Source organism: Bufo gargarizans, chromosome 11 (assembly GCF_014858855.1).
Source record: "Bufo gargarizans isolate SCDJY-AF-19 chromosome 11, ASM1485885v1, whole genome shotgun sequence".
NCBI lineage: Eukaryota > Metazoa > Chordata > Amphibia > Anura > Bufonidae > Bufo > Bufo gargarizans.
The window spans coordinates 42,801,988-42,827,385 of record NC_058090.1 but is presented as its reverse complement, the minus strand read 5'-3'; the positions used below and the strand labels follow the sequence as shown (position 1 = coordinate 42,827,385).

The 25,398-nt window shown below is 45.6% G+C and overlaps 1 protein-coding gene across 5 annotated transcripts in view; it reads left to right on the top strand.

Annotated features, from left to right (window-relative positions):
- RBM25 (RNA binding motif protein 25) overlaps positions 1–25,398 on the top strand; it is a 43,280-nt gene that overhangs the window by 3,599 nt on the left and 14,283 nt on the right. For 2 of the 5 annotated variants that reach the window (XM_044271712.1, XM_044271711.1), the window contains exons 2-10: positions 9,902–10,016; positions 10,478–10,527; positions 11,273–11,440; positions 12,219–12,285; positions 16,637–16,797; positions 16,906–17,094; positions 18,801–18,887; positions 21,800–22,065; positions 23,329–23,415. In XM_044271712.1, the coding sequence (XP_044127647.1) occupies positions 9,917–10,016; positions 10,478–10,527; positions 11,273–11,440; positions 12,219–12,285; positions 16,637–16,797; positions 16,906–17,094; positions 18,801–18,887; positions 21,800–22,065; positions 23,329–23,415 (1,175 nt within the window). In that variant the 5' untranslated portion in view covers positions 9,902–9,916. The remainder of the gene's footprint in view (positions 1–9,901; positions 10,017–10,477; positions 10,528–11,272; positions 11,441–12,218; positions 12,286–16,636; positions 16,798–16,905; positions 17,095–18,800; positions 18,888–21,799; positions 22,066–23,328; positions 23,416–25,398) is intronic. The other 3 variants (XM_044271713.1, XM_044271716.1, XM_044271714.1) reach the window with 3 other exon arrangements.

The following is a 25,398-nucleotide window of genomic DNA, read 5'->3' as shown; positions in this document are numbered from 1 at the left end:
AGACTCCCATGCTACATTTGATAAAGAGAAAAAAAAATAAACTTACTTCTCCTGTACTCACTGCTCCTTGGTCCTTTTCCAGGCCCTGCACTGCGATGTCGCACAGTGTCAGGTCATAGTGCATGCCTATATGTAGTCAGGAAACAGAGCCGGGCCTGGAAGATGACTAGGGAGATGGGAGTACAGCCAGTGCAGCGCTTTCCTCACTGCTCCCTTCACAGGAACGTATTTTGTTTGTGTCCGTTCCTTTCTTTTATTTTTTGCGGTTAGGATGCAGTCCCATTTATTTCAATGGGTCCGCAAAAAATGCAGACAGCACACTGTGTGCTATCCGTATGTTTCTTCCATAGCCCCGCAAAAAAATAGAACATGTCCTATTCTTGTCCGTTTTGCAGAAAAAGATAAGCATTATTACAATGGATCCGCCCCAAAAAAAATGGATGCCATAAAGAACGTCGTCTGTTTTTTGTGGATCCGCAATTTGCGGACCGCAAAACACATACGGTCGTGTGAATGTAGCCGAAGACACACTGCTGTTTCCTCCCTTGCTTTTTTGGTGGAAAAGTGCGTCTTGTAGTCCAATAAATGCGGTAGTCTCCTGACTGCCTGCCTTGTCATGATAGCTGCATCCCTGTGGCCTCATGGTTTGCTTACGGCTGTAGCTTGCACCTGGACTGTGGCACAATATTTTATTTGAAGGTGTTGTCCCATCTGCATGATATGATGTAAAAGATAGCTGTGTCTCACCTCTGGGACCTGCTCCTATCTAGAGATTGGGACCCCGTCTTACAATGCCAAGAACAGATAGGTGCGTGCGTATGCACTCCATTTACTTCTGTGGGACTTCAGAAAATAGCAGAGCACATCTTGGATATTTTGGGAACTCCAGTAGTAATTAATGGGGAGAGCCGCGCAAGTGAAAAGTGCAGATTTTTCCCTGTGTTCCATTAACAGACTGCATTGCTCCAGACAAAAAAAAAAAACAGCAGCTATTGGCTCCTAAACTGAGAAATTTAGGAGCCAAATTGAAAATATATATAATTATAATAAAAAACAAAACAAAAAAACTTGGAGAAGATGAGACGCAGGTCACAGTAATGAGCCAGCACTACATATTAGGGCTGTTTCACACGAGCGAGTCCATTGCGGGAATTGCGCTCCGTGTGTGAGTGTGATCCTCCGCTCTGGACTTGCAGGAGCGCGCGGCATTATCATGATTTATAATGCTGTGTGTCTGCATGGCCTTTTTTCCACAGAATCGTAGTGACATAAAGCTGTCAGTATGATTCTGTAGAAATAAGGTCAAGCAGAGGCACACAGCATTATAAATCATGATAATGCCGTGCGCTCCTGCAAGTCCAGAGCAGAGGATCACACTCGCACACGGCGCGTGATTCCCGCAATGGACTCGCTCGTGTGAAACAGCACTTAGGGTTGTCACAATGTCAAAAACGAGATTTTTGTATAACTTACCAGTAAAATCTCTTTCTCGCTCTTTCCTTGGGGGACACAGAAGACCTTGGGTATAGCTCATCTCCATAGGAGGCGTGACACTAAGTGAAAACTGTTAAGCCCCTCCTCCACAGCTATACCCTCAGCCTGGAGAGAGAGAGGCTGCCAGTTGCGTGTCCAAGTAGTGAAAAAAGGCAAAGTCCAAAAGTGGAACCAACAAGCCAACTACCCAACGGGTAAAACAACTCGGAAACCGTGTAGAGAAAAACAAAGAATGGGTGGGTGCTGTGTCCCCCAAGGAAAGAGCGAGAAAGAGATTTTACTGGTAAGTTATACAAAAATCTCGTTTTCTCGCCCAGTTTCCTTGGGGGACACAGAAGACCTTGGGACGTTCAAAAGCAGTCCAAAAGGGGGAGGGACCACAGCACCAAGGCGAAGCACCCAAAGGCATCAAGAAACCGCCGCCCGCAGACCAGGCGGCCCAAGGCAGCACCTGCCGAAGCCAGAGTAGGCACCCTGTAGAACGCTGTAAGGCAGACCAGTGACCGCCTCGCACAGACGCATGGCCGAAGCCAAATGCCTCCGGCCCAGGAGGCACCGACAACTCTGGTGAAATGAACGGAGACACCAAAAGCAGAACCCTGCCCTTGGTGCGGTAACCACAGCAATAACCACAGTGAGAAAGCGGAGGAAAGCCACCCCGGAGGCCACCAACCCGTTGCGCGGACCTCCTAGAAAACCAAGTGACCCAACGTCGACAAGAGCCGGAGATCTCCAAGTAAAAACCGCAAGGCCCAAACAACTCCCAAATCTGAAGAAGAGTCCGTTCCCGGGGGTGGAAAGGGGAGGACGAAAGCCTCGTCAAAATGAAAGACAAACACCACCTTCAGAAGGAAGGAAGAGACGGGATGGAGAACAGCCCTGTCCTGAGGAAAGAGAAGGCCCGGAACAAGAAGGGCCGCCACCCAGGCACCCGCCAGAGACACGACGGCTACGGAAACATAACCGTACAGGACAGAAGGAGTAGAGAGAGCTTCTGTAACGGCTCCAAGGGAAAGACTGGAGTGCCAAGAGCCCAGTATGCAATGCCCAGGGCGGTACCCAGGGGCAGTACAAGGGAACCCCAAAGCCGCTCCATGGAAGAGGGTCCTGACAGGCCCAGAGGGCCGGGGAACGCTGAAAGGGGAAGGACAGCGCCGACACTTGACACTTCAAGCAACAGAGTCCCAGTCCCAGATCTAGGTCGGACTGGAGAAAGACAGAACCATTAGGAGCGAACACTAGCGAGCACGCAAGAGTCGCCTGGGCAAGCGGGTGAAAACCCAATGCGAACAGGCGCAGACCCGAAACACGGGCAGTACGGTCGGCAAAAACTGGTCCCGTCGGCCCCCGAGCAACGTTGTCCTGTAACCACCCGGAGTGGGGGAGCAGAAGGACAGACGGAAAGGAACCGAAGGGTCCGCCCAGTAACCGCCAGGACAAGACAGGCTAAAGGCCATGTCGATGTAGCCACCACAGGAAGACGTCCTACAGTCCCGGTGTGGGAGATCTAATGACAATCTCGACCGAATGGGGGTTCCTCCCAAGTTACAGCCAGAGTGAACAAGGGAGACAGTACGAGGCCAAGAGGAACATCAGAACCATCCACATGAACAACCAAGCTCTCCCCAGATGGGAGGGCAGTGAAGGAACCGCCACTGAAGCGCGGCCGGGGCAAAAGCCACACCGGAGGGAGCCGAGCCGAACCGAGCGGGAGCCAAGCAGAGCCGGCGAGAAAAGGCAGTCGAGACAGAGGCCGGCATAACACCCTCCAACCGAAAGGAGGAGTGGGCAACAGGGAAGCCATAGGACAGCTCAAAGGCAGAACCCCGCTCACTGAGACGCCCGGTTCACTGCCACGCAGAAGGCGAGTACCCTGAAGAACCCAAGGTGGAGGTCCTACGGACCTGGGTAAGCGAGCACCCAAGAGAAGCTGGGTGACCATCCCGAGAAAAGCGGCCCGAACCCGGTAGCGGACCAGCCTGAAGCGCGGAGGGGGCGCCAAAAGAAAAGACTCATACTGCACGACACCCGAAGAGGAGGAAACAGTAGCAGGCGAGGGAACAGCAGCCCCGCCAGAGCCAACGCCGAAAACGAGTGGCACTGCAAACGGCACTCTCGACCCAGTGACCACTTGCGCCGGGAAGCGAGTGCACGGGAGAACGAAAGGGCACCTATCAAAGAACCACGAACACTCCCCAGGTGGAAAGGCCAACGGACATGGTGGATGCCGACCAACGGGACCACAATATACAGGCCAAACCAGAGAAACGAGCACCACCCAGCTCGGCGAAGTAGAGAGCAGTAGAGCCCATCTACTATATCTAAGGAATACACCTTTGAATACAATGGCATTCTTTTAATGCTTGTATGACAGCACCCAAGGGTTACACAGGTGGACAGAATGATCTCTTTAGAGAAGAGCGCAAGGCCCGTGACAAGCACCACATCCCAAGAGAAAAAGAGGGAATGTCGCAGGAGGAAGTGAGGCATACGTACGAGCAGCCCCGCAAGCAGTGAGAAGGCCAACCCACCTATGGGAGGAGAAGGCATACACGGCCCAAACAACGGACAGAGTGCACCAGAAATACCGCTCACCGCAAAAAAATAGACACCCAGTGAAGGGGATCAGCCACAGAGTCCAACAGTATCAACGGAAGTGCAAAGTGCAACCTGAAAGGGAGTTATGCACAAGACATCAGTATGGCATGCGATGGAAATGCAGGCAGGCCCCCCAGAAAAGGGGGAAACGTATCTGGCAACACTGTAGCTGGTAAGAATGCAAAGGCCCGTCCCAAAGGGGGGATGCCCAAGGCCAGTAACAACTTCAGAGAAGTAGAACATACCATAGTCTGCCCAGAAGGTGACCTATCACATGGCCGCACAGTACCCAGCGGGAACGCAGGAGGGAGGTCCGCCCAGTGAAAGGGGGACATGCACGGGGTTATCCAACCATTAAGCGAGTGCGCAATAACCCACCTAACACCGAATACTGTGAGAGTGCAACTACTCCACAATGAAGGAGAACATGCAAGAATCCCGCACAGCATATCACGGACAGCCATGGGTCACGTGAGGGTGCAAATTTTTCGCCCATGGATGAGGAGGGCCGTGTATGGCCCGCAACACATCCGGCGAAAGAGCAGTATTCCACCCAGAAAGGGGCGGGGTAATGCACACGGCCGTCACCGCATCCAGCAAAAATGCAAGCACCCCGCCAAGGATGCGGGACATGCACATGGCCAGCAACGCACTGGCGAGAAAACAACCACAGTCAGCGGTGTTGTGCGTATGCCGCCTGAGGAAAGGATACATGCTCATTGCTGGCAGCGATTCCAGTGAGTGCAGCACACCACCCAAGGAAGGGGTCGTGCACATGGCCGGCAGCGAATCCAATGATAGTGCAGCAATCCACCTATGGAAGGAGTTCATGCACATGGCCGGCAGCAAATCCAGAGAGAGTGCAGCATTCCGCCTATGGACGGAGGTCATGCGTATGGCCGGCAACGAATCCGGAAAGTGCAGCATTCCGCCTATGGAAGGAGGTCATGCCCATGGCCGGTTCATGCATATGGCCGGCAGCGAATCCAGCGAGAGTGCAGCGTTCTGCCTATGGACGGAGGTCATGCATATGGCCGGCAGCGAATCCAGAGAGAGAGAGCGCAGCAGTCCTCCTTTGGACGGAGGTCATGCGTATGACCAGCAGCGAAGCCAGAGAGAGTGCAACATTCCACCTATGGAAGGAGGTCATGCATAAGGCCGTAGCGAACCCAGCGAGAGTGCAGCATTCCGCCTATGGAAGGAGGTCATGCATAAGGCCGTAGCGAACCCAGCGAGAGTGCAGCGTTCCGCCTATGGAAGGAGGTCATGCATATGGCCGTAGCGAACCCAGCGAGAGTGCAGCGTTCCGCCTATGGAAGGAGGTCATGCATATGGCCGTAGCGAATCCAGCGAGAGTGCAGCGTTCCGCCTATGGAAGGAGGTCATGCATATGGCCGTAGCGAATCCAGCGAGAGTGCAGCGTTCCGCCTATGGAAGGGGGTCACGCATATGGCCGTAGCAAATCCAGCGAGAGTGCAGCGTTCCGCCTATGGAAGGGGGTCGTGCACATGGTCAGCATCGTATGCGGTAAAAGGGCAGTATTCCGCCTACAGAAAGGGGGTCATGCACAAGGCCAGCCCGCAGCCAGAGAGAGTGCAGTATGCCGCCTATAATGGGGGGTCATGCACATGGCCAGCACCGCGACTGGAGAGGGCGACTAATTCTGCCTATAGAAAAAGGCGGCCTGCACCTGGCCAGCGCCGTACCCCAGGAGAGGGCAAGGGTCCGCCTAGAAAGGGAAACATGTATACCTGGCCAGTGCCACGGAGCGCAACATGCCACCTATAGAATAGGGGCAGGCATACGGCCAGCGCTCTAAGGTCAGGCTGCAGTATCCTGCGCAGCCAACATAAAATACAGATATTTCATATATATGATATATATTCACACTTCATTATTAATATTATTATATATATTTTTTTTTTTTTTTTTTTTTTTTCTATTTATTATTGTAAAACACAGCCTCTTTTAGGCAGGAAGGGGCCACCATATAAGAGCACAGCCTCACTGAGAGGCTAGCCATCCCAGGGTCTCCTCCAGATGGCAGCCGTCAGCGTCCAAGAGGTTAATACAGATCGGACCTGAGGGCGGTGCAGCGATCCCCTGGGGGCGGGGGGACCTCCGGCGGGAAGAATTCGCGCCTGCGAATGCCCGCCCCCTCCAATCGAGGCCGGAATATTGCGGCCTAGTAGGCCGCGAAGCCGGGGCCTAAAGTTTGCGGTGCCCGGAGGTACCGGCCGGGATCTGGAGGGAGCGAAGCGGCGCATGCACAATACCGGCCGCGGGAGCCCACCCCGCGGGCCGGAGAATCAGGGGGCCCGGAAGAAGGAGCCCGGGATAGAACCTTTCTGCGGCGCCCGACCGACCGGAAGACAGCCTCTCCGAGCACCTGCGGTCGGCCGGGGTCCGCTGAACACCGCAGTCATGCCGGCCGCGGGAGCCCACCCCGCGGACCGGAAACAAGGGCCCTACGCCGCAGCAGTTAGGAGAGGGCCCAGGCCCTGAGCCGTCTCAAGGAGGGATGCCTGCGCACCGGTAAGGCGATAGGGGGGGGATGGGGGACCCTGCAAGGAGAGAGGCAGCTCCCTGGGCGGCATGATAGGGACGCCAGCATAACCCCTCAGTGGATGCACCTATAGTGGAGGGGAGGAGAGGGAACTAATAAAACAAACTAGGGTGGCCAGACCAGTATGGGGGTCAGTCAAGCAGGAGACCGGGGTGGGGGGGAGGGGGTCGTAGGGCTGGAGAAGCCACTCTCTCACCACAGCCGTCTTCACCCTCGGTCCGTTCCAGCAGGGTCGCCCCTTCAGCTACTGGCACCGTAGTGGCAGGACGCTGGAAGAGGGACTTGGCGTGCGGGCGACCCTTACGCTGGCGGGATGCAGGGGAGCTGGGCTGCCCTGGTCCACCTTGCCTTCTGTGGGGGAGGCAGCAGTGCGGATACCGGCACTGGCGCAGCTCAACCCCGGGAGAAACAGAGAGGTCTAGTGCGTCTCTGTTGTCCCGTATTCTGGAACAAAAGAAAATAAAAAAGTAAAAATCAAAATTTTTTTTTTTTTTTTAAAAACAACAAAGGAGAAAACAGCCCTGCAGTAGCAGGGAGTGTCTTGCCTCCTTGGACACTAAGCAAAAACTGGCAGCCTCTCTCTCTCCAGGCTGAGGGTATAGCTGTGGAGGAGGGGCTTAACAGTTTTCACTTAGTGTCACGCCTCCTATGGAGATGAGCTATACCCAAGGTCTTCTGTGTCCCCCAAGGAAACTGGGCGAGAAATTTTGTTTCGATACCATAAAAAAAAGTATTGTGATACTACGCAAAAAAAACCCCCCACCATTCCGCATTTTATGGAACGTCCAGCCCATAATAGAACAGTCCTATCCTATTTTTTGGGGGGACAAGGTTACACTGTTATAATTTTTTCTTTTACGACCGCATAGGAGATTTTTTAATGGTGTGGACTTTTCGCACGTGGCGATATGTAATATGTTTATTTAGTGTTTATATATTTTATAAGTAAAATTGGGAAAGGGGGCGATTTATACTTAAAGGGTTTGTCATCAGAAAAATCGTTATGTATCTGGCTGACATTAGCGATGTGCTAATGTCAGCAGTACAGAACTGTATGATTTTTAACTCCTTGCCTGCCGCTGTTCCCTCAAAGACATTTATAATATGCTAATGAGCCTCTAGGTGCTACTGGGGCGTTGCTGCAGCACCTAGAGGCTCCGTCCATGTCCAGTTGATTGATGTCCTAGAACTAGGACGTCAGTCAACTGGACATGGGCGTGCCAAAGGGTGAGAAGACGGAGCCTCTAGGTGCTGCAGCAACGCCTCAGTAGCACCTAGAGGCTTATTAGCATATTATAAGAGTCTTTATTTTGAGAGAACGGCGGCAGGCAGGGAGTTAGTCATACTGTTTGCCAGATAATATAATATTTTTTTCTGATGACAGAAACCCTTTTTAATATTTTGGTTTTTGTGTTTTTACTTATTTTTTTATTTCCTAACTTAGCCCCCTTAGTGGCTACAACCCTTGTCCTATTCGCCCTGATAGAGCTCTATTAGGGTGTATAGGACTTCACACTCTCCCTGCTGCCCTGTGCATAGTACACACAGCAGCAGGGAGCTTACCATGGCAGTCAGGGTTTCAGTAGCATCCTGGCTGCCATGGTCACCGATCGGAGCCCCAGGATTACACTGCTGGGGCTCCAGTGGGAACTGCCACTGAGGAGGAGGGGAGGGGATCCTGACTTTAATACTTGGAGGGGCGTGCACTGCTCCACCAATGTTTTTAATACTGGGTCTAAGAGGGGTTGGGGGGGAAGGGGGGGGGGCACACCGCGCCACTAATTGTTAACTCGCCCATTAATTCAAATACAGGAGGCGGGTGCTGGCTGCAGAATCACATAGCCGGCACCCGACCTCTGACAGGTAGCTGCCATCTGCGGCAGTTGAGGGGTTAACTGCCGCTGACCGTCGCTACCTGTCACAGAGCTCGGCTGCCGGCTATGTGATTCTGCAGCCAGCACCCGTCTCCTGTATTTGAATTAATGGGCGAGTTAACATCATTGCGTAGTGGCCACAGCCCCGCCTCCTCCCGTCTCTTCTCATTGGTGGCAGCGGCACAGGTGGGAGGGAGAGAATTTTGGGCGACTTTGATGCACACTGTCACATCTTCAAGGGGCATTCCAAGGTTGCTTTTTATTTTAAAATCTTCCCACCGGACGGACCCCTGAAGGTAAGCATACTTACCTGCTTCTAGCGGCTTTGCCCCTGCTCTATGGGTCCACCTTTGTCTTCACCATGCTTTGTCCCAGCATGTAAACTTCCTGCATGGTTGGTGTCCCGTGTGCTGCTGCAGCCAGTGACTGGCTGTAGGGGTTACGTGTCCCTCCAGACAGCACATGACTGCAGGGCACAGGACCCTGTCCATGTCCTAAGTTTACATACAAGGACTGAAACACAGTGAAGAAAGCAGTGCACACAAGGAGCCGGAACAAGAGACGTGGAGCAGGCAAGTATGGTTCCCTTCACAGTTTGGGGGTTGGGGGGGATATAAAATAGAGTTCCCCTTAAGGACCATCCACTGTCTTTTATTCATTTATTGTGCCTTTTGAAAAAAAAAGCACACTTGTTAGGTATGCACGGTACCAAAATAGCTTCTACTCAGTGTTAAAATATGTACAGTATGCATATGCAGTTATTTTTCGGGCAGAAAGCCGTAAACCTGACTGGTCCCGTTATAGTGAATGTGGATTAGGCGGTGTCCGTCTGTAATAGATACGGTCACTCCAGCATTCTGCTGGGACTGAGAACTTAGTCTTAAAGGGGTTGTCTCACTTCAGCGAATGGCGTTATCATGTAGAGAAAGTTAATACAAGGCACTTAATAATGTATTGTGATTGTCCATATTGCTTCCTTTGCCAGCTTGATTAACTTTCTATTACATTATACACTTTTCGTTTCCATGGCTATGACCACAGTGGCCGAGTTTGCACACTGTAGAAAAAAAAGCGTCATCCTTTTCGCAGTCCCACTGTACCGGCCACCAGAGAGGCCAGCCAATAGTCTGCAAGCACAACCACCACTGATGGATTGCAGGGTGGCTGTTAGAATGGAAACAAGCAGTGTCTAATGCAATGGAAAATTAATCAAGCCAGCAAAGGAGGCAATATGGACAATCACAATACATCAATAAGTGCCTTGTATCTGCATGATAAATGCTACTTGCTGAACTGAGACAAGAATAGCTAGACAGTTAATCCTAGTCTATTCACTTTAATATCGCTAACTTTGTTTTTTGTTCAACAGGTTGATACTGTAAACATGTCTTACCCACCGCATCTTAACCGTCCACCTATGGGGATTCCAACTCTCCCTCCAGGCATTCCACCCCCACAGTTTCCTGGGTTTCCTCCCCCTCCAGGTAAGTAGCAATGGTTGTGGAGTAATCTGTGGCAACACAAAATAAATAATAGTTTTCCCCACCAAAAAAATTGGACAAAGGTTTAACTTTTTCTATCTGTGTCAATGGTACTAATAAACCTTATCTCTAAATTACTAAGAGGTCATAAGTACTTATTTAAGCCACATTCATATCAGTAAGATAAGAACTGAGCTATAATGTGTATTTATAAGGTCAGAGGCTGAGCCCGTCAGGTAACTGGCTGACGGAGCAGACAGAAAATTCAGATCCCCTATTAGAGCATCTCGGCTCTGTACAGAAAAAAGAGCTCCATATTTGTAATAAAGACCAATTTAAAGTCCATGTTCATACCAGAACTAATTCTTATAGTATTCAATGTCTTTGGTGGTAACACTATTATCTTGCTTATTTTTACTATAACATAACTTCAACAAATTAATTTCATGGAATTTATGTTGCAGGTACTCCAATGATTCCTGTACCGATGGGATTAATGGCCCCAGGACCAACTGTAAGTTTGCATTACACTCTTGAATTGTGGATATAGCAATGATCTAAAGACTCCCATGTTGTCTATGCATTCACAGATATTTAACAGTAAACATAATAGCAGACTGAAGCTGGCTGTACACATAAGAAGTTACAAGTTTGTCAGCCGAGTGCTCATATAGCAGTAGGTTCCCATGTTATTCCACTGACAGCTGTTATATACACTGCATTATTATGTCAGCATATGCTTCATATAGAAATGGCTTACAGTAAAAAAGTGTGAAAAAAGAAAAAATTGGTGTGAGAGTTACAACATTTGTTGAAAGGGTTATGCCAAGTTCTGAAGTTATCACCTATCCATAAGATAGGGAATAACTGATCGGTGGGGGTCCAATTGCTGAAACCCTCTGATTCTGATAAAGGGGGTCCCGTTCCCCCGATCTGATGGAGCGGCAGGGTGCACTCGTTCTTTCTCTATGGGACTGACGAAGATGGCTGAGTATAGGTCCTTCCGGCAATACCGTAGAAAGTGAATGGAGTAGCAGGGTGCATGCTCGAACTGCAATGCCATCAGTTTCTGGGAACAGGGCCCCCGTTCTGGGGATCGGTGGGGGTTTCAACAGTCGGACCCCCATTGATCGTATAGTTATCACCATCCTATAGATACGGGATAACTTAAAATCTTGGCACAACCTCTTCAATACTTATTCAAAAGTTGACGTTTTAATCTTCTTCTTTTTTTTTTTTTTTCTCTTTTCAATCGCAAGGTTTTGTTGCCAACTGTACCTATGGTCGGAAAGCACATGGGTCCTCGTAAAGACTTAATGGGTATGAAAAATAAGGAAAATGACGAAAACAGCGGCCCTACAACCACCGTTTTTGTAGGAAATATTTCCGAAAAAGCATCAGACATGCTTATTAGGCAGCTCTTGGCTGTGAGTATATATAGTTTTTTTCCAGTTATATATCCACGTGTTGTAACTAAAACTGACACATAGTTGTAAGTTAATTTTAGGTAGGGATTGACTGATATAGATTTTTTTTAGAGCCGATACTGATAACCTGTGAACAGCCGATATTCTGTGCATTTTCATAAAAAAAAAAAAAATAAAATTCTGTTACGGCGTAGAAGACTTTTTTTTTTTTTTTTAAAGCATTTTAGTAGTTTGGACTTTTTGGACGTGGCAATATGTGATATGTTTATTTAATAACTATTCCCCCCCGGCAACTGAGGGGTTAACTTCCAATGATCGCAGCTTCCTATCATATAGGCTGGGCACCGCCTCCTGTATTTGTATTAGACGTTAACTTTCATTGGTGGCGCAGTGCGACCGTCTCTCCTCATTGGCGGCACGGGGGGGGGGGGGGGAAACTCCTTCTCCCCTGTGCTACTGAGGGAACATGAGCGCGCTGACAACAGCACACTCATGTTCTGTGATAGCGTGCTGGACGTATTATCGGCAAAGTTAGATACCGATAACGTTAAAAATCATGAATATCGGCTCATAATATCAGTAACTCCGATAATCGGTCGATCCCTACTTTATAGTAGGAGTGCTTTGTAGGCTATACAATTCTATGTGGGGATTACAATGGTGAATATGTTCTCTATGAAATTCAGAGGAAGATATAGTGGTGAAAACTAATTGGTGTTCTGCCCTGGGATGTATGTACAGTTTTCTATAGCTTTATTATTATTTGCTCTCTCTCTAGAAATGTGGTTTGGTATTGAGCTGGAAAAGGGTTCAAGGGGCATCTGGGAAGCTGCAAGGTAAGTGTGGTATGTAAATCTTTTTTTCTATTTCACTTAGACTAATTTATTACAATTTATTACAGCTTTTCCTGTATAGTCTTGTCTGTGACATTGCTCTAAACCAGTTAATGACCTCCCATTGTCTCGACAGCCGACAGGATCCTCAGTTTGCAGTGACGTCTTTTGAAATCGCACCTCCTGCTGTACTATCTGAATTGGAGGAAGTTTCAGTCCTGTCTGTTTAGCACTTTTGATTCAGTCTGTGCCTGCAGCATTATCAAAAACGGGGACTCCCCTCCTTTTGATCAGGTCACCAAGTTTCCCAGTGAACTTATCAGAGATTAGGGGCGGGCCTGCATTGAGTCCTGGAAACCCACAAAAGACACCAGGGCCATCAATACACTTAGCCTGCACTTTGGGCACTTGAAGTCGCGTTTGGACTGCCTCTTTTGCAGACATAATTTGGTGTGGATTCTGTGGCAAAAAAATGCTGGGTGGCTTCTTGAAATCCATCTCCCATTTTTATTTTATTTTTTCAAGTGGAGGCTGATGCCGTAAACCGTGGCTGTATGAACGACAGTGCAGCCTCCCACATTAAAAACAATACTGATACCGTCTGGCAGTAATGTGACATATAATCCACACTAAATACAATCTGCAAAAGGCGCAGTATGGGGAGTTCCTAAAATGCCCTTGAGCAGGCTTTGTGAGAGAGACAGCATAATGTACAGGAATATGTTAGTGCATTATAAATGTAAAAAATGTCAAATAGTAATCCCCTGATGGGGAAATAAAAAAATTTGGTCTGTAGGAAGTGAACAAAACCTACAACATTCAATGCTAAAGATTAACAGTATAAAATAGTGCCAACATTGTGTACATTACGCACTACTTCATACACAACCCAAAGGCATCCACAAAAATAAGATAATTTCCCTCATATTAAACAAGGCCTCGTGCAGCCATGTCAGGGGGGAAAAAAAATCTAGTATTTTCGTCCTTTTAAGATGCACCTAGGTTTTAGTGTCAACATTTTTTTTTATTAAGGACATCAAGAGCAAAATGACAAACTACATATTCTCACATTGAAGTAGTGTCATGCCACTGCGTAAGGAATATAACCAATACAAAAGATGTCATTTTGTCCAGTGTACAAATACCATAGTTGCAATTCCCATTAAGACAATGGATAGTCCACATAAAATGCATGGCATTATGGAGAAACATACCTGTGTAGTGTGGTGATAAAAAAAGTCAAACCATAAATGAACAAAACCATAGAAAACAACTGGGGTAATGGGGAGTCAGAGGGACAGGAGGGAAAGCAGGAGTGGGAGAGGGGATAGTAGAGATCCGGTTAGTTCCTTTTCTCGCATAGGGGAAATATTACTCTGCAAGACCCGGAACCATTAAGACGCACCTAGGTTTTAGAGGAGGACAATAACCCTGGGTTCACACCTGAGCGTTTCTGAGACGCGCGTATTTGTCGCGCGTTTTTATGCACGTTTTTTGCAATAGTAAACGCGTGTTTGTGTGATTGACTGCAGTGTTGTCCAATGAGTCTATGGGCCAAAACGCGCGACAAACTCCTCAAAAAAAGCTCAAGGACTTGTTTATGCGTCGGGCGTTTTACAGCGCGTTCAAACGCGCTGTAAAACGCTCAAGTGTGAACCAGGGCCATAGGGAAGCATTGGTTTTCACTTGTTGAGCGTTTTACAGTGCGTTTGAACGCGCTGTAAAACGCTCAGGTGTGAACTTAGGGTTAGGAAAAAAATATTTTTTCATTAGACTGCAGATCAGACCTCAGCTCACAGCTCCAATCAGACCCCCAATGTTAATAAGACCCTCAGTCATACCTCAGCTCAGACCCCAATGTGTATGACCCCCAATCAGACATCAGATAAGAGCTCCAATATAAATACAGACCTCAAAGCAGCTCCCAGCCTTAGATCCACTTACCTCTCTTGCTCCAGACGCTGCCGCCGCTCCTCACCTCCAGCATTCTTCTTCCTGCTGCAGCTGTGACTCAACGTGCACAGCTTGAGGTCATAGAGCGCCCTCGCGCTGTGCGCAGACACAGCACAGCCGGCGGCAGAGGACCAGGAAGCGGTGAGTACAGAACCCGGGGAGCGCTGCATTCACTGCTTCCCGGTCCTCCGGTACTAATGACCGATTCCATAATGGAAGTGGTCATTAGTATTCACCCCACATAAAACGCAGTGACATTTTTTTCCCCCCACTTTGGAGGAAAAAAAGTGCATCTTATGGGATTGAAAAATAGGTTATTTCTTGTGAAATGCTGAGGCAAAAATGAAGACATTGTACCTGGCCGGGGTTTCCTGGGAGTAAAATATTGATGACCTAGGTCATCAGTATCCAATTTTTGGGGGTCTGACACCTGGCTCTATGGTGAACTCTGTGGCCTCCACACAGCATACCAAGCAAAGCATCATGCATTGTATAGTATTCTCAGTAAAGTCAAGAATCGGCACTCCAGTATCCTCTGTGGAAGCTTTTTAAAAATGGTTCCATCTAGGGACTGACACGTTACTGTTCTTTAGGTGAATAAGTGACAGAATTTCTTCAAGATATTGAAGTGCTGCTTCTTCACTGGGGATATGTTTAAGGCTACTTTCGCACTTGCGGCAGAGTCATCCGGCAAGCAGTTCAGTTGCCGGATCCGGCAATCTGCATGCAAACGGACAGCATTTGTAGACTGATCCGGTTGCAGATCAGTCTCACAAATGCATTGCAAGAACGGATCCGTCTGTCTGTTTGTCATACGCACATTCACATTTTTAAAGGTTTGCGCATACAGGAGGGACGGATCCGGCATTGCGGTATTTTTAATGCAGGATGTGGCACTAATACATTTCAATGTAAATTAATGCCGGCATTCCGATAAGGAATTTTGGGCGGAGATAAACCCACAGCATGCTGCGGTTTTATCTCCGTTCAGAAAAGTCAAAAAGACTGAACTGAAGACATCCTGATGCATCCTGAACGGATTGCTCTCCATTCAGAATGCATGGGGATAAAACTGATCAGTTATTTTCCGGTATAGAGCCCCTAGGACGAAACTCTGTGCCGGAAAAGAAAAACGCTAGTGTGAAAGTACCCTAATCTGAATTTTTTTCAATTGTTTATTTATTAAAAATGTTTAACAGTTTTTTTTCCTCTACAGTGCATTTGCAGACTTTTTTTGTTCCCGATAATTGCCTTCTCGACAGATGGTGAGATCTGCATTTGCATTAGCAGGCACCTCTGCAGTATGGGACAAGCATTTCTGCTGAGATTCCTCCTCCTCATACAGATTTTCTGGGTAGCAGATTGTGCTGTGTAAATAGCGCAATCTGCTGCCCAGAAATTATGATTTTAGATGTTCACATCAACGGTGCTTTCAGCTGATAAGAGCTTTTACTTGTTCATTTGGTGATTAGCGGCACCTTATTACACGGGTTGATTATCAGGCCTAAGTAAAGGAGCCTTGAGTTTTCTGTATGCCAAATCGCCCATTATATACACATTTACTTTCACCAAAAATCATTGATCTCTGCCCAGTGAAAAACTTAATGGAAAGGAATGTATATTAAGATGTATGCACACAACATTATTATAGTAGCTTTAGTTTGTAGCCTGACCATTTCTAAACATTCAGCCAGATTTACTAATCCTGCTGAAGACACTGACGACATAAAGTTAGTCAGACAAAAAAAAAGCCACCTTGTAAAGTAAAATTGGTGCATAGCTAGACACTTGTCTCTATTAGTTGACTGACTTTGCGCCCTAATTTTGGCAGTTAGTGCACAATGTCTCATCTTAAGAGCTCATGCAAACGAACGTATCTTCTTTCCGTGTCCGTTTTTTTGCGGACTGTATGCGGAACCATTCATTTCAATGGGTCCGCAAACAAAACTGAAGTTACTCCATGTGCATTCCATTTATGTATTTCAGTTCCGCAAAAAAAAATAGAACATGTCCTATTGTTGTCCGCATTACGGACAAGGATAGTACTGTTCTATTAGGGGCCAGCTGTTCCGTAAAATACGGAATGCACAATTTTTTGCAGACCGCAAAATACATACGGTTTGTGTTTATAATCCCTAAGGCACACTTTTTTCAGTAAGCAATGCTCCATTGTCGAGCTAAAACACGCACAGTGGATTATTTTTTACCACAATTGCTTCATAAATAGGTTTAAATCCTGCTGCAACATTATGCACCATAAAACTGCCAAGTTTTGGGTCATTTTAGGACAAGGTCTAGTAATTGTGGTCTATTGAGTTTTATTAATAACAGGTGTTCACCCTTCAGCTTCTGAGATGTTTGTTGTATCTTTTTGTAAGACCTTTTCTCTCTCATCTTCCTTCCTATATAGCTTTTGGATTTTGTGAGTATAAAGAGCCAGAATCTACTCTGCGAGCATTGCGGTTACTTCATGATCTACAAATTGGAGAAAAGAAACTACTTGTAAAAGTAGACGCTAAGACTAAAGCTCAACTGGATGAATGGAAAGCCAGCAGGAGGGCTTCTAATGGGGTGAGTAGCACATAGAGAGTTTTCTTTCTAGAAGTCTGTTTGTTAACAAACAAGTCTTGTTTTTTTTTAATTTTATTTAATAAATATATATTATAACCTACGTTCCAGAATGCCCGTCCTGAGAGCGCTGCTGAGGAAGATGATGACCTTGATGAAGAAACAAAAAGAAGGGATAGCATTTTTAAAACTTCAATTGAGCTTCTAATAAAAGAGTATTCTAGTGAGCTGAATGCACCATCTTTGGACTCTGACTCGCATCCTAAAAAGAAAAGGAAAGATAAAAAGGAAGAATTGTCAGTAAGTATTCCATTGTGTGTAGATGAGGGCTAAGTCAACCTGACTGCACAAATTAAGCTACCCATACACATTCAATAACTGTTAATCAAATGATCATTTGGCTGACGGGTATCTCTCCTGGTTTCCACATATATGTACACGTTTGGCTTGTGTATTCTATGGCGAAAGTGAAGAAAGCCACTGCCACACACTTCTGGCGGCAGCTTATCTCCTGGGATCCGCCAAAAATACGGATGACGTCCGTGTGCATTCCGTATTTTGCAGAATGGGACAGCTGGCCTCTAATAGAACAGTCCTGTCCTTGTCTGTTATGCGGACAATAATAGGACAAATTCTAAATTTTAGCGGAATGGATATACGGAAACGGAATGCACACTGAGTACCTTCACAACCCCCCCCCAGAAAACTGAACGGACATGGAATGAAAATACGTTTGTGTACAAGAGGCCTTAGTCTAATGCTGGCCGAACCCACCTAATGTGTATGCTGCTTCTTTTAGTTCGCAAGGAAGATATGCTGTCGCCAGAGGAATCTGGCAGTGACTTATCCAATATGATATCGGGCTTATTATCAAGAGCAAGTGTTCATATACACAATTGTTCCCAATAATTGGGCTGTATCATCAGCTGATTAACAGCTGCTTGGCATCTTTTATCATAATGAAAGATGCACGGTTATTGGTGGCACATTTCCCTGTGTAATCAGGGATGTGCTGGCGATAATTGAGCGAGGGAGGAACGTCTGCAGTAGCAATCGTTCTCTCCTCATTCACATTGCAGGGGGTTGGGGGAGAGCTGACGGCTCTTTACACAGGCTGATGCACAGTCAATTATCAGGAACGATCGAACGTTCACGATTATTGCCTGATTGTGATCATAGCTGCTTTTTACTGCAATTGTTTATTCCTATTCAGGTTCATTGTTTGGCAGCACATACTGTTAAGGGTACTTTCACACTTGCGTTGTTTGATTCCGGCAGGCAGTTTCGTTGCCTGAACTGACTGCCTGATCAGGCAAACTGTATGCAAACGGATGTCATTTTTTCTGACTTATCAGGATCCTGATCAGTCAGAAAAATGCCTGATCAGTCAGAAAAATGCATTGCAATACCAGATCCGTTTTTCCGGTGTCATCAGGCAAAACTGATCCGTTTTTTCTTCTTTTTTTTTTAAAGGTCTGCGCATGCGCAGACCGGAAGGACGGATCCAGTATTTTGAATGCCTGATCCGGCACTAATACATTCCTATGGAAAAAAATGCTGGATCCGGCATTCAGGCAAGTCTTCAGTTTTTTTCGCCGGAGATAAAACCGTAGCATGCTACGGTTTTCTCTTTTGCCTGATCAGTCAAAACGACTGAACTGAAGACATCCTGATGCAAACTGAACGGATTACTCTCCATTCAGAATGCATGGGGATATGCCTGATCAGTTATTTTCCGGTATAGAGCCCCTGTGACGGAACTCTATGCCGGAAAAGAAAAACGCAAGTGTGAAAGTACCCTTACACAGTTCAAATTGCTGCGTACAAACAATTATACTATATGTAACATAACACGTGTTATCACCTGATGAACAATTTCCTTGTACATGGGGCAGTTAAGATAATTACACCAATCCTCAGTTTGTGCAAAATGGCATTTTACAGTAATTGCTATCACCCCTTTGAAACAGATCTTCAATACTCAAGTTGTGTTTATCAATTTATAGCAGGAAGACATAAATGCAATAGAAATGGAAGAAGATAAGCGAGACCTGATATCCCGCGAGATCAGTAAATTCAGAGATACACACAAGGTAATGTTTGATTTTGTTTCTTCCTTTCTGATAAAAAAAACAAAAACGTGCTTCTTGCAGATTCAAGAACCACATAGCTTTAACACAAGCATCATGCCTAATATGTGAGAGAAGGTAAATGTAGATATTGAAATTCAGCATTTTATATCTTTCCTAAATAGTGATTGGCATTAACAATTGTAACTCGCTGTTATTGTCACGGCAACAAAGAAAACTGACTAAGCTTTTATCATCGAATGAAAGCTAAGAGATTTGAAATATTTATAGCCATCTCACCACCATATACAACCTTTAACAACATCACACGTAATATTTTCAAGAGCTAAATGAGTAAAAGGCTTTCTACATACATGTAGTGAATCAAAATAGATCAGTGGTTTCCACATGTGCCACAGTTAAGATGCATGGAAGATTTGTAAATTCCCTATAAAGCTAATCTATTCATTGACCCCCACCATTATGATAGAGATCATATGGTGACTAATGCAAGATGAAACTCAGCTTGGAAAGTAACATGGAATAAGAATGTAAGTATGAGCTCCCATTTTTTTTACTATATTTTTCGGATACCCCCTCTGAAAAATGTGCAAAGCGGCAACTGGCTTGGTTATTGATCATTTTCTGAGCATTTATGGCCCCTTAAATCATCATTTTTTTTTATTAATTTTTTTGCGCTGTGGGGTTTTAATAGTTGTATAGAAACTATTCATTAAACTCCACTAATATTGCAGTTTAGAAGTTTATATTTATCTGAACTGTATTATGAATCTTCCACTTTGACAGTACACAACTATATATGTATGTGCTTTACCTTCTCCCTAAGGTTTATTTGTATTTAATCTGTGTACATGGAGTATATTTGCAAAGGCGTGGTAATCGGTTCTAGCATTTAGTGTAAAGGCTCTGCTGTGTTTTTGTAGAGCTGTGGTAGCACAGTGAACCTTTGCATGTTTGATAGGGATTTCTAAAATAACACTGCAGCCACCTTGCGGCTGTCAGGGTATGAGTAATGTAGGGGGTGTCCATTTACAGCACTGATGAATCTGAAGAACATAAGGTAAGATTTTTCTAGTTCTAAACTTTCTCTTTGCCGTGATTTCTGTTTTACCCTATCCTTTCCCTTCTGTTTCTTCTAATACTAACAAAGTGCAAATAAAACTACACCTCATTATGAACTATTTTTGATTGATCTGTATCACCATTGCTAGCCTGAAGATATAGCTTTATACAAATAGCATATTTTTATAACTCTTGGGATTTATATAATCCTTTCATATAATATTTTGGATCATCCTTTGGCTCTTCTAGAAATTAAAATGTAAGTATTAATTTTGGTGGAGATACTTTACAGTTGTAATGCTTGAAAGAGGTAAGTTTCCCAAGATATACATTACAATTTCAGTAGAACTTATAACTTTAATTGATGACCACGTAGATACAGTTCTCTTTTGTGTGATGCACTTTGTGTGTTTATTATTCCTTTCCATTTCTTGCCTTGCCTGTACTGCTAAAACACGCGAGGCAAACCATGTCTCATGACCAGCTGCATTTGCACTGTGAATGCCTTCCCTTCTGTCTGTGTCCTTGCTCTATTCCTTCTTACCTGTATGTACTTTTCCCCGGGATCCAAAGGCAGCTGATTTGTAAGGTAAGATGCCTTTTAATGATTTATTTTAATTTTTTTTTTCTGTAAAATGCATTGTTTGTATTCTTGCAGTTTAATTATCTATGACATGAAATTGAAGGGATGAGCGGTCATCTGTTGGTAAATGCGATGAAATCTAAACTGTGATGCGTAGACATTTGTGCACCTAGACTTGTCTGTCTTTGAAAATGTACTTGCTCTTCCTCCCAGAATCATAGCTTGTAGGCAAAGTTAATCCCGTGTTGGAGAGCCATGTCCTAGCACATCATCTGTAAGTTAATTCAAAACAATTGTTAACAAGGATGGGATATATGATCTGTGGATGTCGTATTTCCAATGTGTTTAAGGTATTTTGGGCATAGACACATTCCTCCCCTTTCCCCCACAATAAAAATAATTGCTATTTTTTTGGCCATTGCTATGGAACGAACGGATACCCCTGTAGCTTTCATGTCGCAAGCGATTTCCAACCATCCTGCAGTTTCTATGTTTAGCATCCTTCTGTGAAGCGCTAAACCAACATTTGTAAGTTTACTGACGTTCCTAGTCTTGTTGTAGGTAAATGTTCCCATTGCATTTAATCAACGTGCCCACCAATTTTTGCCAGTAGAATTTGACCTCAGATAGTGTACTTGAAGCTTTTTAATGTCCCCAAGTACACATTTCATTTTCTTTCTCTTGTGTTTGTGCTCTCAAAAGCAGCATTTCATGTTTGCACTTTTGAATGTTTTAGTTTTTATTGAATAATCTCTTAGAAAAACGTGTCATTTCTAAATGATTGACGTCTGGACCACCTCGTCACCAGCTATTTCGACTTTTAACTCCAGCAGTCTCTTGTCAAGAGCCTGGACTACTTTGACCACCCCTGGCAGTAGCTGTGTGCCAGAAAAAAAAATTGGATGCTGTGCTAGATTTTGGTACTAGGACTAAGTGCAACAGAATTTTATATATCTTGGCCACGGTGTATCCCATGTCATACACTTTTTTTATTTTTATTCCCCCCCCCCCCCCCCAAGCTGTTTTTTTTTTTGTAGTGGTTATGAAGTGCTGCTTTACTTGGAGCCCTGGATCCTTTAGAAAACATGGTTGGCGATTGCTGGTCCTTTTGTAGCAATATACTTCTTGCACGAAATCTAGTCTTGTGCCTTTTGCCTTTTTTCTTTTTGCTACACATTTTGATTGTCTTTCATTTTTTTAAAATATTTTTTTAATTAAAATAAATAAATATATATAATTTAGCATTAATATGTTCTTTCTCTTTTCATAGAAACTGGAAGAGGAGAAAGGCAAAAAGGAAAAGGAGAGACAGGAGATTGAGAAAGAACGGAGGGAAAGGCAGAGGGAACGTGAGCGAGAAAGAAGAGAGCGAGAACGGGAACAAGATAAAGAGCGTGAGAAAGAGAAAGAAAGAGAGCAGCGGGATCGTGACAGAAACAAAGACCGAGACAGAGACCGGGATCGTGATAGAGACAGAGAACGTGAGAAAGAAAGAGACCGTGGGAGAGATCATAGTAAGGATCGGAGTCGATCAAGGTACATCTATTCTTTTTATACATGAGGCTATAGAGATATCACCCCTTTTTCCTTTTATTTGGACCAAGAATTTCCATCATGTTTGGTATATCTTTGTAATAGTATTGCCTTGTGTGCTACAGATATTAGATACATTTTCTATAATTTTGTGTCCTTGTGCACATTTACTAGATGATGAATATTGGTCTCAAATGTTACCAAAAATATACATATCTAGATGAACAGATAGCCATGCTCATGCTGCAGAAAAGACCTTATTCACATTCATGTAATGGATTTTTCAGTCCCAAAAATAAAATTATAGAGGGGTGGCAAATCTGTCTGTGAATATATACATCTTTAGACCTAAAGTGGTTAGCTTTATTATTAAAGCGCTATTCATTCCATAGCGCTGTACATATAAGGGCTGCACATACATAATACAGACAAGTTACAAACTGGTACAGAAGGAGAGAGGGCCTTGCCTGTGAGGGCACACAATCTACATGTTAGGGAGAAGGACACAGGAGGGGAGGGTGAAGCTGGTCATGGCGGTATAGAGGCAGCAATTTCACTGGTTGTGGGCCTGTTTGAAGAGGTGGGTTTTTAGCTTTCTTTTAAAGGATTCAACTGTAGGTGAGATTCTGATATGTTGGGGTAGCAAGTTCCAGAGTATGGGGGATGCAGGTAAGAAATCTTGAAGGCAGTTGTGGGAAGAGGTGATAAAAGAAGGAGGCCTGGGAGGATCGGAGAGTGCGTGTGGGAATGTATCGGGAAAGTAGCTCAGAGATGTAGGGAGGGGACAGGTTGTGGACGGCCTTGTATGTGTTGGTATTTTGAACAGAATTAACTGGGCAATGGGGAGCCAGTGAAAGGGATTGGCTGAGGGGAGAGGCAGAGGAGCAACAGGGTGAGAGGTGGATTAGTTGGGCAGCAGAGTTGAGGATAGATTGGAGGGGTGCGAGAGTGCTAGATGGAAGGCCACAGAGGAGAATGTTGCAGTAGTCTAGGCATTAGATAATGAGGGCATGTACTAGCATTTTCTCTGATTCAAAGTTAAGGAAAGCGCGGATGCGGGAGATGTTTTTGAGTTGGAGGCGGCAGGTGGTGGAAAGGGCTTGGATGTGCAGTCGGAAGGAGAGGGCAGAATCCAAGGTCACTCCAATGCAGCCGACTTGGTTGATCGGGGAGAGTGTGCAGCCATTACTCGTGATTGATAGGTCTGTTGGGGGGGTTGAGCAAGATGGGGAAAAGATGATGAATTCTGTTTTTATCCATGTTAAGTTTTAGAAAGCGAGATGAGAAGAAGGAGGATATAGAAGATGGACATTGTGGGATTCTGGATAATGTGATGTCGTCTGGACCAGAGAGGTAGATTTGTGTGTTGTCAGCATAAGAGTGATACTAAAAGCCATGGGACTCTGAGATGTCCCAGGCCAAAAGTGTAAATAGAGAAGAGCAGCGGTCCTAGGACAAAGACTTGCGGGACACCAACAGAGGGGGAATGAGACGAGGAGGTGGTGTGAAGGTGGGAGACGCTAAGGCCCCTTTCACACGGGTGAGTATTCCGCGCGGATGCGATGCGTGAGTTGAACGCAATGCACCCGCACTGAATCCTGACCCATTCATTTCTATGGGGCTGTGCACACGAGCAGTGATTTTCACGCATCACTTGTGCGTTGCGTGAAAATCGCAGCATGCTCCTCTTTGTGCGTTTTTCACATAACGCAGGCCCCATAGAAATGAATGGGGTTGCGTGAAAATCGCAAGCAAGTGCAGATGCAGTGCGATTTTCACGCACAGTTGCTAGGAGACGATCGGGATGGAGACCCGATCATTATTATTTTCCCTTATAACATGGTTATAAGGGAAAATAATAGCATTCTGAATACAGAATGCATAGTACAGTAGCGCTGGAGGGGTTAAAAAATAATAATAATTAAACTCACCTTAATCCAATTGATCGCGCAGCCCGGCTTCTCTTCTGTCGTCTTTTTTGCTATGTGATGGCCCATGTGATGACCGGAGTGATGTCACCACAGGTCCTTTTCCTGAACACAGCAAAAAAGAAGACAGAAGAGAAGCCGGGCTGCGCGATCAAGTGGATTAAGGTGAGTTTAATTTATTTATTTTTTAAGCCCTCCAGCGCTATTGTACTATGCATTCTGTATTCAGAATGCTATTATTTTCCCTTATAACCATGTTAAAGGGAAAATAATACAATCTACAGAACACTGATCCCAAGCGAGTTTGGGTACCAAACATTTTTCCTCTTTACCCGAAGGATCCGATCCTCCACAGACCACCTCTACAGGGTTAAGAAGATTGGCAAAATAGTGAAGCACCCTCTTACAAGTTGGTTTAAAAGGTTTTATTCTACTCACAAGCGTTAGTAGACAAAAGGCATATAACAGTTAAAAACCGTCACGTTCCTGCCCGACCCGGGTTTCGCTCTCTGGCTTCCTCAGGGGCGACAACCTGAGGAAGCCAGAGAGCGAAACCCGGGTCGGGCAGGAACGTGACGGTTTTTTAACTGTGTTTATATGCCTTTTCTCTACTAACTCTTCTTAACCCTGTAGAGGAGGCGGTCTGTGGAGGATCGGATCCTTCGGGTAAAGAGGAAAGAGGCTGGTGCCCTGCTTCATTCACCTGTGAACCGGATGACATAGTCTCAAGCTGCGCGGTTCTTAAACTTCTATTACCTGATTATCCAGTGTGAACTACCTACCACACTAAATCGGAAACAGCAGCGCAAGTAACTGTCCGTGTTGGGACACAGGACTGACTTTTATATTTTATTTTATATTGGGTACCAAACATGCCGATTTTTCTCACGCGCATGCAAAACGCATTACAATGTTTTGCACGCGCACGGAAAAATCGCGCATGTTCCCGCAACGCACCCACACCTTTTCCCGCAACGCCTGTCTGAAAGAGGCCTAAATGTCTGTTCTGTGAGGTATGATGTGATCCAGGAGAGGGCCAGGTCAGTGATGCCAAGAGATGAGTTTGCAACAGAAGGGAGTGGTCGACAGTGTCAAACGCAGGGGACAGGTCAAGGAGAAGGAGGACAGAGTAATGTTTTTTTGGTTTTGGCTGTTAGTAGGTCATTGGTGACTTTGGTAAGGGCAGTCTCAGTCGAGTGCAGGGGTCGGAAGCCAGATTGTAGCCAGTCAAAGAGGGAGCAGGAGGAAAGGTGAGAAGACAGTTCCGAATGGACATGTTCAAGTAGCTTTGAGGCGATAAGTGGACAAAGATGGGTCAAGTGAAGGCTTTTTGAGGATGTGTGTAATGGTAGCATGTTTAAAAGCAGAGGGGAAGACACCAGAGGTTAGTGATAGGTTGAAGAGATGA